At 45.5% G+C, this 15,545-nt stretch overlaps 1 protein-coding gene across 1 annotated transcript in view; it reads left to right on the top strand.

Moving 5' to 3' along the window:
- PCK1 (phosphoenolpyruvate carboxykinase 1) overlaps window positions 1-15,545 on the top strand; it is a 24,394-nt gene that overhangs the window by 6,405 nt on the left and 2,444 nt on the right. The window contains exons 3-9 of the mRNA XM_015412261.1: window positions 107-288; window positions 2,941-3,144; window positions 3,628-3,815; window positions 7,431-7,593; window positions 12,087-12,311; window positions 12,414-12,545; window positions 14,166-14,261. Of these exons, the coding sequence (XP_015267747.1) occupies window positions 107-288; window positions 2,941-3,144; window positions 3,628-3,815; window positions 7,431-7,593; window positions 12,087-12,311; window positions 12,414-12,545; window positions 14,166-14,261 (1,190 nt within the window). The remainder of the gene's footprint in view (window positions 1-106; window positions 289-2,940; window positions 3,145-3,627; window positions 3,816-7,430; window positions 7,594-12,086; window positions 12,312-12,413; window positions 12,546-14,165; window positions 14,262-15,545) is intronic.

Here is a 15,545-nt window from a genome sequence, read left to right as displayed (position 1 = left end):
AAGGTTGATGGATTTTCATTCCTACGGCTTCCATGGAGATAGATCAAGATCTATAGATAGATCAGTATCTGTAACATTCGGTTTGTTCCACTTCTTGTCTCCGCAGCTGGTTGGCTTCCACAGACCCCAGGGATGTGGCCAGAATTGAAAGCAAAACCGTCATTGTCACCCAGGAACAGAGGGACACCATTCCCATCCCCCAAAGTGGAGTGAGCCAGCTGGGGCGCTGGATGTCGGAAGAAGAGTTCGAGAAGGCCCTCAGTGTCCGATTCCCTGGCTGCATGAAAGGTAGAGAGAACTAGGAAGAGTGTGAGAATGAAGATGCAGTCCCCGTTTCCATTTCACAGACTTACTCTATGGCCACCTCTGAACTACCAGTTTGCCTGGCAGCTGCTTTTGTCTCCCTTCCAAGCTTCAAGACCGGAGGGGCCATGGCTCAGTGGTAGAGCATCTGACCAGTGTGCAGAAAGTGCCAAGTTCAGTCCCCGGGAACTCCAGTTTAAAAGGACCTGGTAGCAGGAGATGCGAAAAACCTCCACCTGAGACCAATGCTCCCTCTAAGCCGTGGAATCTTGTGAGCAAAAATTCTACTTTGTGAGCTCCAGGCGACATGGCTGCTGCATGAATTAGTTTTCTCTGGAGCCACCCTTCCTGAGCTAAGACAAAAATGTGTGAGCCGGAGGCTAGAAAACTGTGAGCTGGCTCCCACTAACTCAGCTTAGAGGGAACACTGCCTGAGACCCTGGAGAGCTGCTGCCAGTCAGAGTAGACAATACTGACCTTGATAGACCAAAGGTCTCACTCGGCATAAAGCAGCTTCAAGTGGCTGAGACAATGCTCTCGTGAATGGTGGGACTGAAAGACGTGTCACGTTCTGTAGCCCACCTACATTTTTGCCTCTATCAATCGTCTTCTTTTCCTGCCAGGGTCTTGTAGCGGCGTACGTCATTACGCCCCTGTTGTAGCCTCACAACAGCCTTGTGAGATAAGTTACACATGTGAACACACAGGAAGCTGCCATATAATGAACCAGACCTTTGATCCCACAGCCTAGCAGCAGCTTGTCCAGGATCTCAAGCAGAGGTCTTTCACATCACCTGATCCTTTCCACTAGAGATGCCGGGGATTGAACCTGGGACCTTCTACATGCAAAGCAGAGTATCTTCCACTGAGCCACAGCCCCCCCCCCTCTCAGTACCCCCTTCTTCAGAAATAAGACAGATGTTCCCCAGAGAGAGGTGGTAGCACCTTTCTTTATAGGATTCCCCCTAAAGCCAAATTCACCTGGCAATCTACATTGACATCTTTTAGATACCAGGTGACGTCTGTCCTGTGGTGTAGGGGTTAAGAGTTGCAGACTCTAATCTGGAGAACTGGGTTTGGTTCCCCACTCCTCCACATGCAGCCAGCTGGGTGACCTTAGGTCAGTCACAGTTTTCTTGGAGCTGTTCTCTCAAGAGCAGTTCTCTCAGCCCCACATACCTCACAGGGTGTCTGTTGTGGAGGGGAGAATGTAAGCCACTCTGAGACTCTGAGTGAAGGACGGGGTATAAATCCAGCTCCTCTTATTCTGTTTCCCCATGTTTTTAATCACATATAGCAAGCACTTCTTTTAATACCGTTACAATTTTAATTGCTTGTTATTTTTAATAAGTTGCATAATTTTGTGCCTTAATTTATTATATTCATACATTAAAAAACCTCTTCATACATTTTTTTGTTTAGAATTTTTTATTGTTGGACTCTTCAAGTGCATTTATTGCAAAGACAAGATTAAGGCTGCCATCTTAAGGACACTTTCCAGGGAATGATCCCTTGACAGTAGAATTTAATTCTGAAAACACACCCATTTCAGATTGCTCCCTAAAATCCCCTAAAGAAATCAACAATATTATCTCCAAACTTCCCTCCTCCCTAAAGTCTAATATCCTTTATATGCTCAGTGTAACGAAGAGCTCAGGCGTTTCTTGGTAAGTTGGAGAGAAGTTTTCAACCCTCCCTTTCCCCTGAAGCTGTTTAAAGGGAGCTTCTTATGGGGGGGGGGGCATTGGCTCAGAGGTTAAGACGCTGAGCTGCTGACTGAAAAGTCTGTAGCTCGGCAGTTCGAGACCCGAGTGCCACATGACGGAGTGAGCTCCCATCTCTGGCCCCAGGTCCTGCCAACCTAGCAGTTTGAAATGAACAACCTGCAAGTAGATAAATAGGTACCGCTTCGGTGGGAAGGTAACAGCATTCTGTGCGCCTCAGCGTTTAGTCATGCCGGCCACATGACCACAGAAATGTCTTCGGACAGCGCTGGCTCTTCGGCTTGGAAACGGAGATGAGCACCACCCCCTAGAGTCAGATTCGACTGGCTTTCGAGCAAGGGAAACCTTTACCTTTTACCTTATATGGGGAAGCAGTAATATGTGTGATCTCCCATCCAAAGCTCAAAGGGTGTTTTATTTATTTATTTATATCCCGCTTTTACGCCCAATGGGGACCCAAAGCAGTTGAGAACGTTGTTCTTCCCTCCTCCTTTCTCTTACAACAACATTCTTGTGAGGTAGGTTAGGCTACAACAGTGTAACTGGCCCAAGGTCACCCAGTGGGCTTCCATGGTAGAGTGCAGATTCCAATCTGGGTCTCCCAGAACCTTGTCCAACACAGTGGACTAGCTCTCAAATAGAAAATCCACGAATTCTTTTTACTACTTACTTCTACTGAATAATATGTAATCTGTATCTTAAATACTGCCTTCTGGCAGCTGCCAATCAATTTGAATAGGATTAGTATTCAGTTTCTTTTTTAAAAAAAGACTCTAAAATATAAAGGCAGATTTGTGGGTGTGAGTGAGAAAAAGAGAGAGAGACTAGAGGTGGCAGATGTAGACCCAGAATATATTCAGAGTATCGTTTTTTTCCTCTCCCCCCCCAAATCATTACTTTTTCTCTTTTGCAGGGCGCACTATGTACGTCATCCCTTTCAGCATGGGACCGCTTGATTCTCTTTTATCCAAATTCGGGATTGAGCTGACAGATTCTCCATATGTAGTAGCCAGCATGAGAATTATGACCCGAATGGGAACGTCTGTCCTGGAAGCTCTTGGCAATGGGGAATTTGTAAAATGTCTCCATTCTGTTGGATGTCCTTTGCCACTGAAAAGTAAGCAACCTGGCTTTGGCTCACTTCCAGACCGAAACATGTAGTCTTTCTATTTCATTTATATAGCACAGTATTCTATGCATTTTATTTTCATAGCATAATATTCTGGATGATTTTCTTCATGGTGTCGCCACCATAGTTTTAATAAGAAATGTTAACTATTGGTGGTTTTACCATTTAAAAAAATGGACTGGAAAACTGCTCATATATAAGATCCCTCCCACAAGTCTTTGGAACAGTTTTTGTAATGTAAAATTCTTGACTTTCCCCTACCGTTGCTTGCTTGTGCAAATGAAGAAGTTGAGAAATTAACTTCTGTCCCCTCCTTGTCACAGAGAATATGTGAAGCACCAGATATTTTCAAAGGACATTACTACATGCTTGCTAGACTTCTTTTAGCTGTGCAAACAGCGCTACAGTGACATCTAGTGACAGAAAACAAGATTACCAGAAGAAACTGACAAACATTTTTGTATTTTACAGAACCTCTGGTGAATAACTGGCCATGTAACCCTGATATGACCCTGATTGCTCACATCCCTGATCACAGAGAAATAATTTCCTTTGGAAGTGGTTATGGAGGCAATTCCCTACTGGGGAAAAAGTGCTTTGCTCTCAGAATTGCCAGCAGGATTGCCAAGGAGGAAGGCTGGCTTGCTGAACACATGCTGGTAGGAAAGGTTTTAATAAAAGCATTATTTAAATCCCAATAAGATCATGGTGAAGTCCCACAGGAAACTTATTTTATTCAGCGGTTTATATTGCAGTGATGTGAAATAATTTATTGCACATCAAGGGGGGAGGGTGTTCTGTTTTTGCTGTCAAGTCACAGCTGACTTAGAGAGACCTCTAAAGGTCTCTTACCTTGAAAACCCCAACAAGGGGTCTCTAAGAGACCTTTAGAGGTGGTTTGCTATTGCCTGGGTGCATGTCATGCCCCTGGTATTCCTTGGAGGTCTCCCATCCAAATACTAGCCAGGGCGTTATGCCAATAAAGGTCTATGTATGTGTGTGTGTGGACTAGCCAGGGTTGACCCTGCTTATTTTTCAAGATCTGACGAGATCAGGCCAGCCTCAGCTATCCAGGTCAGGGCCGCTATGAGTCAGGACTGAGCAAAATGTTCTACTCAAACATGGGTCAACAACCTCCCCTTCAGGTCCTTTGTCCTATGCAAACAGGGCAATCCTAATGCACTTTTTCTTGGGAGTCAGCCCCACTGAATAGCCAGAGCAGGACTCTCAGTAGACCTGTTTAGGACTGCTTTCCAAAGTAATTTTGGGAGTGAGTGGGGAAGCAGCACCAAGGTGGAAGTACTCAACCCTTTCCCCCACCCAGTACTACTCTCTTCCAATGGATCTCTCCTCCCCACATATTTCTCTTCCTCCTGTGATGGCATTCCAGACAAATCGTGAGTTGGGATCTGTATTGACTGGAAGGAACCGTGGCAGTAGTTCAGCCAGTCACACTTCTCCTCCTCCTGTTGCCATTTGCATGCTTGAGGATTATTGGCTCCAAGAATTCTCAAGGGACTGCATGCCTACAAACTTTTAGCACACATATGAGCCCGAGAGCACCTGTGGGGAAAAATGCTTTTTTTGCTGCCTGCAAAACCAGATATTTTTCCCCATCTAGTTTGTTGCAAGAGCAACTGCAGGAAATAAATATTCACTTTAGAAATAGCTGCAGTTTCCTGTAGAGTTTATTATTTCGGGGAGTGCCCCAATCATCCGCTGCCCTCTAGGCATGTACAAAGTATATCTAAAGCAAATCTAAAGAACTGTTTTAGCAAAGCCTTGAAGACTAGATAGGCGTTTTGACTTTCCCCCCTTTTGAACAGAAATATCACAAACAGCTTTATAGAGATCCCTCCATTTATAAAGTGGCTTGCCATCAGATATGTTTTGGGGTTTTTTTTGCTGTCAAATCGTAGCCAATTTATGGTGACCCCATCATGGGGTTTTCAAGGCGAGAAAGGAACAGAGGTGGTTTGCCATTGCCTGCCTCTGCATAGTAATCTTAGTCTTCCTTGGTAGTCTCCCATCCAAGTACTTACCAGAGCTGATCTTGCTTAGCTTCCAAGATTTTACTACCTTGGGCTAGCCTGGGCTATCCAGTTCATGCAGCCTGAAAAACCTACATACCAATTTGGTGTAGTGGTTAAGAGCAGCGGACTCTAATTTGGAAAACTGGGTTTGATTCCCCACTCCTCTACATGCAGCCAGCTGGGTGACCTAGGGTCAGTCACAGTTCCCTCAGAGTTGTTCTCTCAAGAGCATTTCTCTCAGAGCTCTCTCAGCCCCACCTACCTCACAGGGTGTCTGTTGTGGGGAGGGGAAGGGAAGGAGATTGTAAGCTGCTCTGAGACTCTGAGGGAAGGGCTGGGTATAAATCCAACTCTTCTTCTTTTGAGGCACTGCTCGTTAAGATTCTGGTCATAAACTTTATTTTTATTACTGCTGTAGATACCAGGAATAGTGTTTCTGTCTATGCAGTAAACTAAGACCTTTTAAAATGATACTATTTTTGCTAGTGTATAATAAGACTTTGTACTGTAATCTAATGCAGAGTTTATTGTACACATCACCTCCCTTTTTTTACAGCCTTCGTAATCCCCTTTCTTCATTATGGGATGCCGTGTCTTAAAATAGATATTGTCGCCTTAGTGGGACAGTTTTTCATTTGCCCTGCTTCCCAGATCCATAATCCTAGTCCTACTGCCTTGTTTATTGGAGGTCTCACCTTCTTCTTGCTGCCTGGTTGAATTGCTTTTCATATTTTGTAATCTGCCTTGAGAAAGATGGGCTATGAATGAAATTAGTAATAGTTATCGTCATCATCATTATCAGTAAGAGCTGGAAGCCCCCAAGCCAATAACCACAGCTCAGTGGTAACCTCATATGGAAGAAGAGGAGATTGGATTTATACCCCGCCCTTCACTACCCGAAGGAGTCTCAGAGGGGTTTACAATCCCTTTCCCTTTCCCTCCCCACAACAGATACCCTGTGAGCAATGCTCCCTCTAAGCTGTGGAGTCTTTTGAGCAAAAGTTGTACTTTGTGAGCTACTGGCATTAAAGCTGTGAGTGAGCGATTTGGCTACTGCATAAATTAGTTTGCTCTGGAGCCATCCTTCCTGAGCTAAGACAAAAAAGTGTGAGCCGGAGGCTAAAAAACTGTGAGCTAGCTCACACTAATTCAGCTTAGAGGGAACACTGCCTGTGGGGTAGGTGGGGCCCTTGAGAGAACAGCTCTGAAAGAACTTATGACTGACCCAAGGTCACACCAGCAGCTGCATGTGGAGGAGTGGGGAATCAAACCTGGTACTCCCAGATTAGAGTCTATGCTCCTAACCACTACATCAAACTGGAGACCAGAGGCAAACATCCCCCCCCCCCCGTCCCTCCATCAGTTGTACAGGAATAATCACATTGGCTAGCCTTCTATCTATTCACCTTTATTCCAGGGCAATATACATGATTCTCCACACCTCCATTTAGTCTCCACAATAGTTCAGTGAGGTAGGTGAGGCTGACTTTGGGCCTCTGTTTCTGTCTGCCTGTCTGTCTGTCTGTCTGTCTATCTACCTCTCTCTCTCTCTCTCTCTCTCTCTCTCTCTCTCTCTCTCTCTCTCTCTCTCTCTCTCTCTCTCTCTCTCTCTCTCTCTCTCTCTCTCTCTCTCTCTCTCTCTCTCAGCCTAACCTACTTCACAGAGCTGTTGTTAAGGCAAAATGGAGGAATGAAGACTCCTTTATGCTGCTTTGGTTCCCCATTGGGGAGAAAAGCAGCAGGGTACAAATAAATACTCGGGGAGTATTTATTTATTTAGGAGCCAGTGTGATGTAGTGGTTAGAGAGCTGGACTAGGATCGGGAAAACCCAGGTTCAAATCCACATCCTGCCATGGAAGCTCACTGGGTGAGCTTGGGCCAATCACATTTTTTCCCCAGCCTAACCTACCTCATGGGGTTGTTGTTGTGAGAGAATGGAGGAGGGAAGAACCATGTTCTGAGCCTCTTTGGGTTTCCTATTGGGGATAAAAGCAGGATGTAAGTCAATGAATGGGATGAAATGGCCTTTGGGCTTTGGACAGGAGATCACATACTCGATTGACTGTCATGGAAGCTGGCTGGGTGGCTGTGGGCCAGCAGTACACTAGGACTACCTTACCTCGCAGGGTTGTTGTGAAGACAAAACAGAGGGATGTAAACTGTTTTGCATCCCCATTGTGGAGAAAAGTGGCATATACTTGAAGGAAAATAAACAAACACATCATGTTCCTTTTCAATAGATCTTGGGAATCACAAATCCAGATGGTGAAAAGAAATACTTTGCAGCCGCTTTCCCTAGTGCTTGTGGGAAAACCAACTTGGCCATGATGAATCCAACGTTGCCAGGCTGGAAGGTCGAGTGTGTCGGGGATGATATCGCTTGGATGAAATTCGACGAAGAAGGTAACTCTTCTTCAGCATCCAGCCAGGACCGTAGCCAGGCAGTTGGTGCCGCGCGCAGCCACATGACTTGGGGCAGCGACTTGAATAATGCTGGGATGCAGCTGGCTGTGAGTCAGTCCCAATGCTGAAGATTTCATAGAATCATAGAATGTTAGAGTTGGAAGGGATCTTGCAGGTCATCTAGTCCAACCCCCTGCACTCTGGCAATGGAGAGAATTTCATGACGCCTTCTGGTTCTGGGAAAGGGTTGCCAGCTGCCTGGAGAGAAAATGCCTTTATTAGAGGCTTAATGGAAGGTTATTTAGCAGGGGATGTTATTTATATCATTACCATGAAAACGTTTAACTGTCCATTTCCTTGCATTCAATGAGGGACAGGACAGTTTCCTCCAGGCCTGGTGGCACCCCTATTCTGGGACATCTCTCAGGGCCAAACATTTTCTATTTTTTCATTTTTTTAATTAATTGCAACCCCCCCAAACAGAAAAGAATCAGGAGATAACAACAATAGTGGCCAGTCTACGCATAAAGCATCTATAGAAGAGTTAAAAATCCGCTTCCAAAGAAATACACTTGTTTAGCCTTCTATTAACCTTTCCCCAATACTCTATTCTTTCCTCCTTTTTTGTAGTTGTTGCTGTTATAATTATGGTTGCAATGCTGGTGTTATATCTGTATTTGTACTGTTTTATAAAAATTAAAAGTTGAAAAGTTTCCAAATATCTAAAACATGTCCCTGTTCCACTGTTGTCTATATGCCATACAACCAAATGCTGATAGGGTGTAAGGTCCTCAATCCGTTGGATGATGGGAGGTGGGCATTAGGGTGTCCAGACCCCGGGTCCGGCCAGGAGATCCCCTGGTCTTCAGGGCTGCAATCCACCACCAACCAGCTGGCCAGCCGGGAAGCCCCACCCTCAAACAGGGATGTTGGAAGTGATGTCATCATGTTGCCGATGTCAGGGGTGATGCTTTAGTTCTTGGGCAAACTCTGTGGTTTTGCGGGCAAAAACCCGTAGAGTTTTGCCCGAAATCTAGAGCATCACCCCCCTGATGCCGGCAACGGGATGACATCAACTTCTGCACCAGAAGATCCCAACCAGCAGTCTGGAAGCCCCCCTTGCTGGCAGTCAGGTAGGACTCAGCAAACCTAGTGGGCATTTATCTCTCCAGTGTTGTAATATCAGCCTTTTAGCCATAGTAAGGGCAGGGAGGGTCCATTGTCATAGACCGCCAGTTAGATCGATAAATTTATTCACAGCAAAAAGCCAGCACTCTAATACAAATAGTCAAACTAACTCAAACTAATTTCATACAACCACAAGCATAAACGAAGTATATAAAATGAATATCAAATAGAGCATGCATGTAAAACATGTTAAGTCCTATAAAAAATTACATCTATTCTCTTTTAACTAGCCGCTTTCTAGTCCTTACAGCTAACCAGCCAAATTTGGCAAGTTTAGCTGTAACCTTGGGGCACCTACTTTCTAGGAGGTTCTTCAGCAGTTGCATCCTTTGACTAGTTGAGGATAGAGTAGTTGTAGAGAGTGGGAGAATATAACGAAAGTGGCTATATGCCCTGCAGTCATATATAACAAGCATTAAGGCTTCAATTCCGTCATTGCAGCAGCGGCATATATGATCAGCAAGGGTCTTTTTAATTAAACCTCTCCTCTGTAACTGCTGAAGGGAGGGCGTTCCACCTCATGAGGGTAAACGTTCTCCTTAACTCATGATTTTCTAAATAATAATTTATTTATAATATATATAACATGCATTAAGGTTTCAATTCCATCATTGCAGTAGCAACATATACGATCAGCAAGGGTTTTTTTATTAAACCTCCCCTCTGTAACCGCTGAAGGGAGGGCATCCCACCTCATGAGGGTAAACATTCTCCTTAACTCATTATTTTCTCGATAAAAAAGAGGGCATAGGCACTACCTTACACAATGGTTCTAAAAGGGCTCGCCATTTGCATGAGTTATTAAGATCCTCCTGTCTAGCTATGTCCTGGATTCTCTGTCTCACTAACTCTCTCGCTTTGTCGTATGTGAGAGAGCTAAGAAATTGTTTTGAGAGGCCAAGTTGAGAAAGTTTTTTTCAATGACTCTTAGCCAAGGCGGGACAAAGGTATCCTGGAAAATTAAACTTGCCAACCTCTAGGAAAAAATGAAAGTTTCAGCCAGTATTGAATGGCCAGCATCCAAAGCCGGGATTGTGCCTGTTTCTATTCTGATCAAGGCATTTGAAGTACCAGGGGGAACTTGGAGGACTGTTCTTAAAAACTTAGATTGAAAGGCCTCCAGTTTTTAAAATTTGAGGTGATATTAAAGGGGGCACAAAAAGTAAGTTGGCTAAGAGATTTGGCCTTGAACAAATGGAGGGCTGCCATTATGCATTTACCCCCTTTATGCCAATAACATTTCTGAATAGCCCCAGCACTCCTGCTAGCCTTTAGTGTTACCCTGTATATTGCTAGATCTTGAGCCGTTTTCCTGGAACAAAACCCCCAGACAGTTGAAACTAGAAACCTGCTCTATAGAGGAGGAATTTAGAGTCCAGTGGTAAGATTTTAGTGACCTTTTAGCAGAAACCATTACCTTGGTTTTAGCGTAATTTATCTCTAAACTATTGTCAGGGCAATATTCAGAAAATAATTTAAGGGGTCTTCTAAGGCCTATAGGAGTTCTTGACAGAAGAACCTCATCATCAGCATATAGAAGAACACCAACATGTTTGTTACCAAGTTTTGGAGGATGACACTCCAGCTTGTTAATGTAAACCACTAGGTCATTAATATAAAAGATAAAAAGAAGGGGGGGGCCAAAAGACAACCCTGTTTGACCCCTTTGTCTGTACTAATGGGATCTGTCAGGTGCCCTTGGGGGGTATATTTTACCTGTATCGAAGTCTGATTGTAAAGGATCTGAATAAGAAAGAGTAGGCACCTGTCGCTATTGGTAGAGTTTAATTTATCCCATAAAGTAACTCTAGAGACTGTGTTAAAGGCTGATTTAAGGTCAAGAAAGTCCACATAAAGGGATACACTTGACTTAGATGAATATTTGGCAATCAGGTTAGACCACCAGTTAAACACCAGGAGACAGGCAAATAGCTGAGAAGTACCTGAGCATCTTCAGAGATGAGTGAGGGCCTCAGGGACAAACTAGACAAGAAGACGCTGTCCCCAGGCTCACCCCAGGGTTGTGCCTCCATTTTGCAGTGGTGGGAAAAGCCGTTTCAGAGTACCAGCGGGTCTGATTCTGGTCACGGTTGTCTGAACTGAAGTGGTGCCAGATGCCATTCCGTGGAGCCATTTTGTCAGAAAAACGGGGCACGGGTTGGGAAGGCAGGAGCCCCTTCTCTCCCCACCCCCCGTGCAGCACCAGCCCTGACCAAAATATGGCCCCTGGGGCACTCATGTGCAGCTTTTCTTGGCACTACAAAATGGAGGCGCATCCCCAGGGCAGAACCAGGGACAGTGTCTCTGATCCAGCTTGGACCTCAGATTCTCGCCCTTGAACTCATTTTGGGCTGACCACGATTAACAGTAAAGGTGAATGCACCACTGCATTTTAAACCCCCCCTGTATTTTGCATCCGCTCTGAACGCAGCAGACGTCCTCTGTTTGAAATACGTTTCGCAGGTCTTTCACTCTTTCTCCCACTGGTTTTCATACGTACACATTTGGGAATGGCTTTTTTTTTTTAAAAAGCCTCTCTTTTGGCAGTGTGCTTACAGTGGAAAAGAACACAATCATAATTTAATGTGATAAAAGAAAGTAGGAAGACACCAGTGAAACGGATAAGGTTTTTATCTGACCTTGCCAGTTTCTCCAGCTAGTGGGGAGGGGGGCAGAAATATTAGCAAGGCAGAGCGCTCATGTAGTGTGGTGGTTAGAGTTTCGGACTGGAGTCCTAGGAGACCCAGACTTGGATCCTTGCTTCTACCACAGAGGTTCACTGGGTGACATTGGACTCGTCACAAATTCTTGGCCTGGCCTACCTCACAGGTGGTTGTGAGAAGACGGAGGAGAGGAGAACAACGTTCTAAGCCGCTTTGAACCCCAACCCAGGGGGGAAAGTGGGATATAAATAAATAAATACCTTTAGGGTGGCGTCTAAGTCTTGCTAGAGGGCAGTGCGGACAAGCATTCAGGGTTTGCAAATGAGAGTTTATCTTTTCCTGTTTATAGGCATGAAAAGATGTGGGAGATGATTTCCAATTGAAAGTTAATGCACTTTGAAATGCAGTTTTAGGGTAGCTGATCCCTTAGTACCCCAAAGTGTAAGGACTGCAAAAACAGTTTGTGGGAAGTGTGTGTGGAGTGGGAAAAGGTGTGAATTACATGATAACCTGGTGTTTGTGTATTCATTTGCATTTTAAAGGTTGTCTTATGACACACGCACACACACACACACACATACTCACACACTATCCAGTAGACTCTTGGTGTCTTAAAGTTATGTTGCTTGTAAAATTCTCCAGGTAATTTAAGAGCAATCAATCCGGAGAATGGCTTCTTTGGCGTTGCGCCTGGAACTTCAGAGAAAACAAACCCTAATGCCATGAAGACCATACAGAAGAATACCATCTTCACCAATGTAGGAGAAACCAGCGACGGAGGCGTCTACTGGGAAGGTATTGATGAACATCTTGAACCAGGAGTGACGTTGTTCTCATGGAAGAACAAGGAATGGACCACCAAGAGCGGTAAGGCTCTGAACCCTTGCCCTCCCTCTTCCTTTTGTGATCTTTGTACTTTAGGCTAATGGTCCAGTGGTGAGTTCTATGTTGATATTATATTTGTTTCAGGGGAACCTTGTGCTCATCCTAATTCCCGGTTCTGCACTCCTGCCAGCCAGTGTCCCATTATTGATCCTGCCTGGGAGGCTCCGGGAGGCGTTCCTATTGAGGGTATAATCTTCGGAGGGCGGAGACCTGAAGGTAACACTTTCCAAAAAGATCCAAGCTATATCTATAGATGTCTCTATAACTGCTATACCTGCCGAGCGCCGAAGCATAGATTCTTTTGAACTATGGTGCTGGAGAAGCCTCTTGAGAGTCCCTTGGACCGCAAGAAGATCAAATCAGTCAGTCCTAAAAGAAATCAACCCTGACTGTTCCCTGGAAGGCCAGATAATGAAACTGAAGCTCAAATACTTTGGCAACCATATGAGAAGGGAGCACTCCCTGGAGAAGACCCTGATGCTGGGAAAGATTGAAGGTCAAAGAAGACGGGGACGGCAAAGGATGAGATGGTTAGACAGTGTCATAGATGCAACGAACATGAAATTGAGCAAACTCCAGAGGACGGCGGAAGACCGAAGGGCCTGGCGTGATCTGGTCCATGGGGTCGCGAAGAGTCGGACTCGACTGTGCGACTGAACAACAAATACCTGCTATCAAGTCACATCTGACTTATGGCGACTCCTGGTGGGGTTTTCAAGGCAAGAGACATTCAGAGGTGGTTTGCCACCGCCTGCCTCTGCGCTGTGACCCTAGAGTTCCTTGAGGGTCTCCCATCCAAATACCAGCCAAGTCCGACCCTGCTTAGCTTCTGAGATCTGACAAGATCAGGCTAACCTGGGCTATAGCCAGACTCAGCGTTGACAGAGCAGATGATGTAGCCACCTTAACTTTATTTCCATGACTTTAAAAAGACATGTTTAAAAGATTGATTGATCTTGTGTGTAGCACTCTCAGCAAGTGGGAGTGGTATATGTTATGAGCCAGTCCCGAACTCTGGGTTAACAACAGAATTCTCAGCCCCTTCCCTGCCTTGCTTAAGAGGGCATCTATCTGTCTCTTCATCTAAATGCTCTGTTTTATTCAAAGATACCTAGGAAGTGTGGGATAGTGGATTTCCCATCCCTAAGCCAATGTCTTTATACCAATATAATAAATGTGGGTGGTAAGAACAAAATATTTATGCCATACACATGACAGCTACTGAAAATGGCAGTGGTGTGTCTAGTTCCCTCCCGGTAATGTCTAGTTCTGTGTTCTGCTGCCCACCCCTTTCCTGCAGCAGCCAATGCAATGGGCTAGCATTCTGGCCTCAGTTACAACCCTTGTGTTCAGATCTGTGTACGTTCACTGCATGAAATTGATGCAGTGCATCTTCACACCACCATTGAGCCAATGGGGAAGGGAATGTACTCCCCCTGAGCTATTGGTGGAGCCTCCTTCCATCCTCATCACCACTCAGTGGTAGACCTGAAGAGTGGAGGCCACTACGAATGGGGAAGGGAATGTACTCCCCCTGAGCTATTGGTGGAGTCTCCTTCCACCCTCATCACCACTCAGTGGTAGACCTAAAGAGTGGGGGCCACTAGTAATGTACATTTCCTTTCTGGCACACCCGCATATAGAGTCGCCTCCTTACGAACATATTTACAATTTGAGCAGATTGGCTAAGACACGGGAAGGGAGGATGTGCTAGAATCCCAGACTTGCAAGTGTTGGCTGTACCGATGTTGCATTGACTTAAATGCACATTTCATTGACACATAATGTATGACACTGTCAGCCGTTAACATTTTGTGGCTGTCCTGTTTTCTCCAGGTGTTCCTCTGGTCTATGAGGCCTTTAACTGGCAGCACGGAGTCTTCATGGGTGCCACCATGAGATCAGAAGCAACAGCCGCAGCGGAACATAAAGGTGAGTCGAAATCAAACAATGCCACTGTGTTTTTAAATAGCACATCTCTTCTTTTTCACAAACATTTACGTGCAAATGCTTCATTTCTGGGAACTGTTTCCCCTTCCATTGAGTAAATTTATTTCTTGTAGCATAATAACTGAGTAAATATGCGTAGGAGAAAAGACAATCATGTCTCTGTTGCTATCACCTTCAGCTCTTTGGAATCTAATCGTCTCCAGCCTTGTGTCCTTCAAAAGGTTTTCATGCTGTTTGTTGCAGTATTCAGCCCAGGCATCTATTCACTTGATGATCATAGAATCACAAGAGTTGGAAGGTGCCATCCAGGTCGTCTACTCCAACCGCCTGCTCAATGCAGGATCAGCCTAGCATCACTGACAAGTGTTTGTCCAGCCGCTGCTTAAAGACTGCCAGTGAGTCTTTAAGCAGCAGCTGGACAAACACTTGCCAGGGATGCTCTAGGCTGATCCTGCAAGGTCCTGCAAGCATCTGCTTGGCATGCAGAAGGTCCCCACTTTGACCCCTGGCATCTCCAGCTAAAAGGATCCAGCAGTAGGTGATTTGAAAGACCTCTGCCTGAGCCCCTGGAGAGCCACTGCCAGTCTGAGTAGACAGTGCTGACCTTGATGGACCCAGGGTCTGGTTCAGTATCGGGTAGGATTGCCAGACCATTCGGTGGAGGCGTGACTCCCACGCTTCCAGGCCCTGCCACCCAGCCACCGATCAACTGGCTGGCGGGGGGAACTTACCCCCCCCAAAGAGGGGGACTCTGCTGATGTGCAGTGATGTACCTGTGTCACTGCCTGCGTGACCCAGAAATGGCATTGTCATGCCAACAATGTCATCGGAGCAACACTCTGGTATTTGGGCAAAAACTGTGGTAAAAGCCAAATTTACTATAGAGCTTTTGCCCAAATACCAGAGCGTTGCCCTGATGTCCCAGACATGATGATGTCACTTCCGGGTCACGTGGGCAAAGATGTGGGCATGTTGCTGGATGTCAGCAGAGCCGCCCTCCTGCTCCCAGTAAGTCCCCTCCCCAGTCTCCCACTGGTTGCCTCCTGGCGTAGTGTAAGGTAACTTCATGTGTTCAAATATTCAAAAATATGGTACAAGGCCTGGTGTCGAAAGCATTTCAAGCCTAAGCATATGTAGAAAAAGAAGAAGGAGATTGGATTTATACCCCACCCTTCACTTGGAGTCTCAGAACAGCTTACAAACTCCTTTCCCTTCCCCTCCCCACAGCAGACACCCTGTGAGGTAGGTGGGGCTGAGAGAGCTCTC

The sequence above is a fragment of the Gekko japonicus genome, unplaced genomic scaffold (genome assembly GCF_001447785.1).
Source record: "Gekko japonicus isolate JY-2015 unplaced genomic scaffold, Gekko_japonicus_V1.1 scaffold2989, whole genome shotgun sequence".
Lineage (NCBI taxonomy): Eukaryota > Metazoa > Chordata > Lepidosauria > Squamata > Gekkonidae > Gekko > Gekko japonicus.
This window is presented reverse-complemented; position numbering and strand designations above follow the sequence as displayed.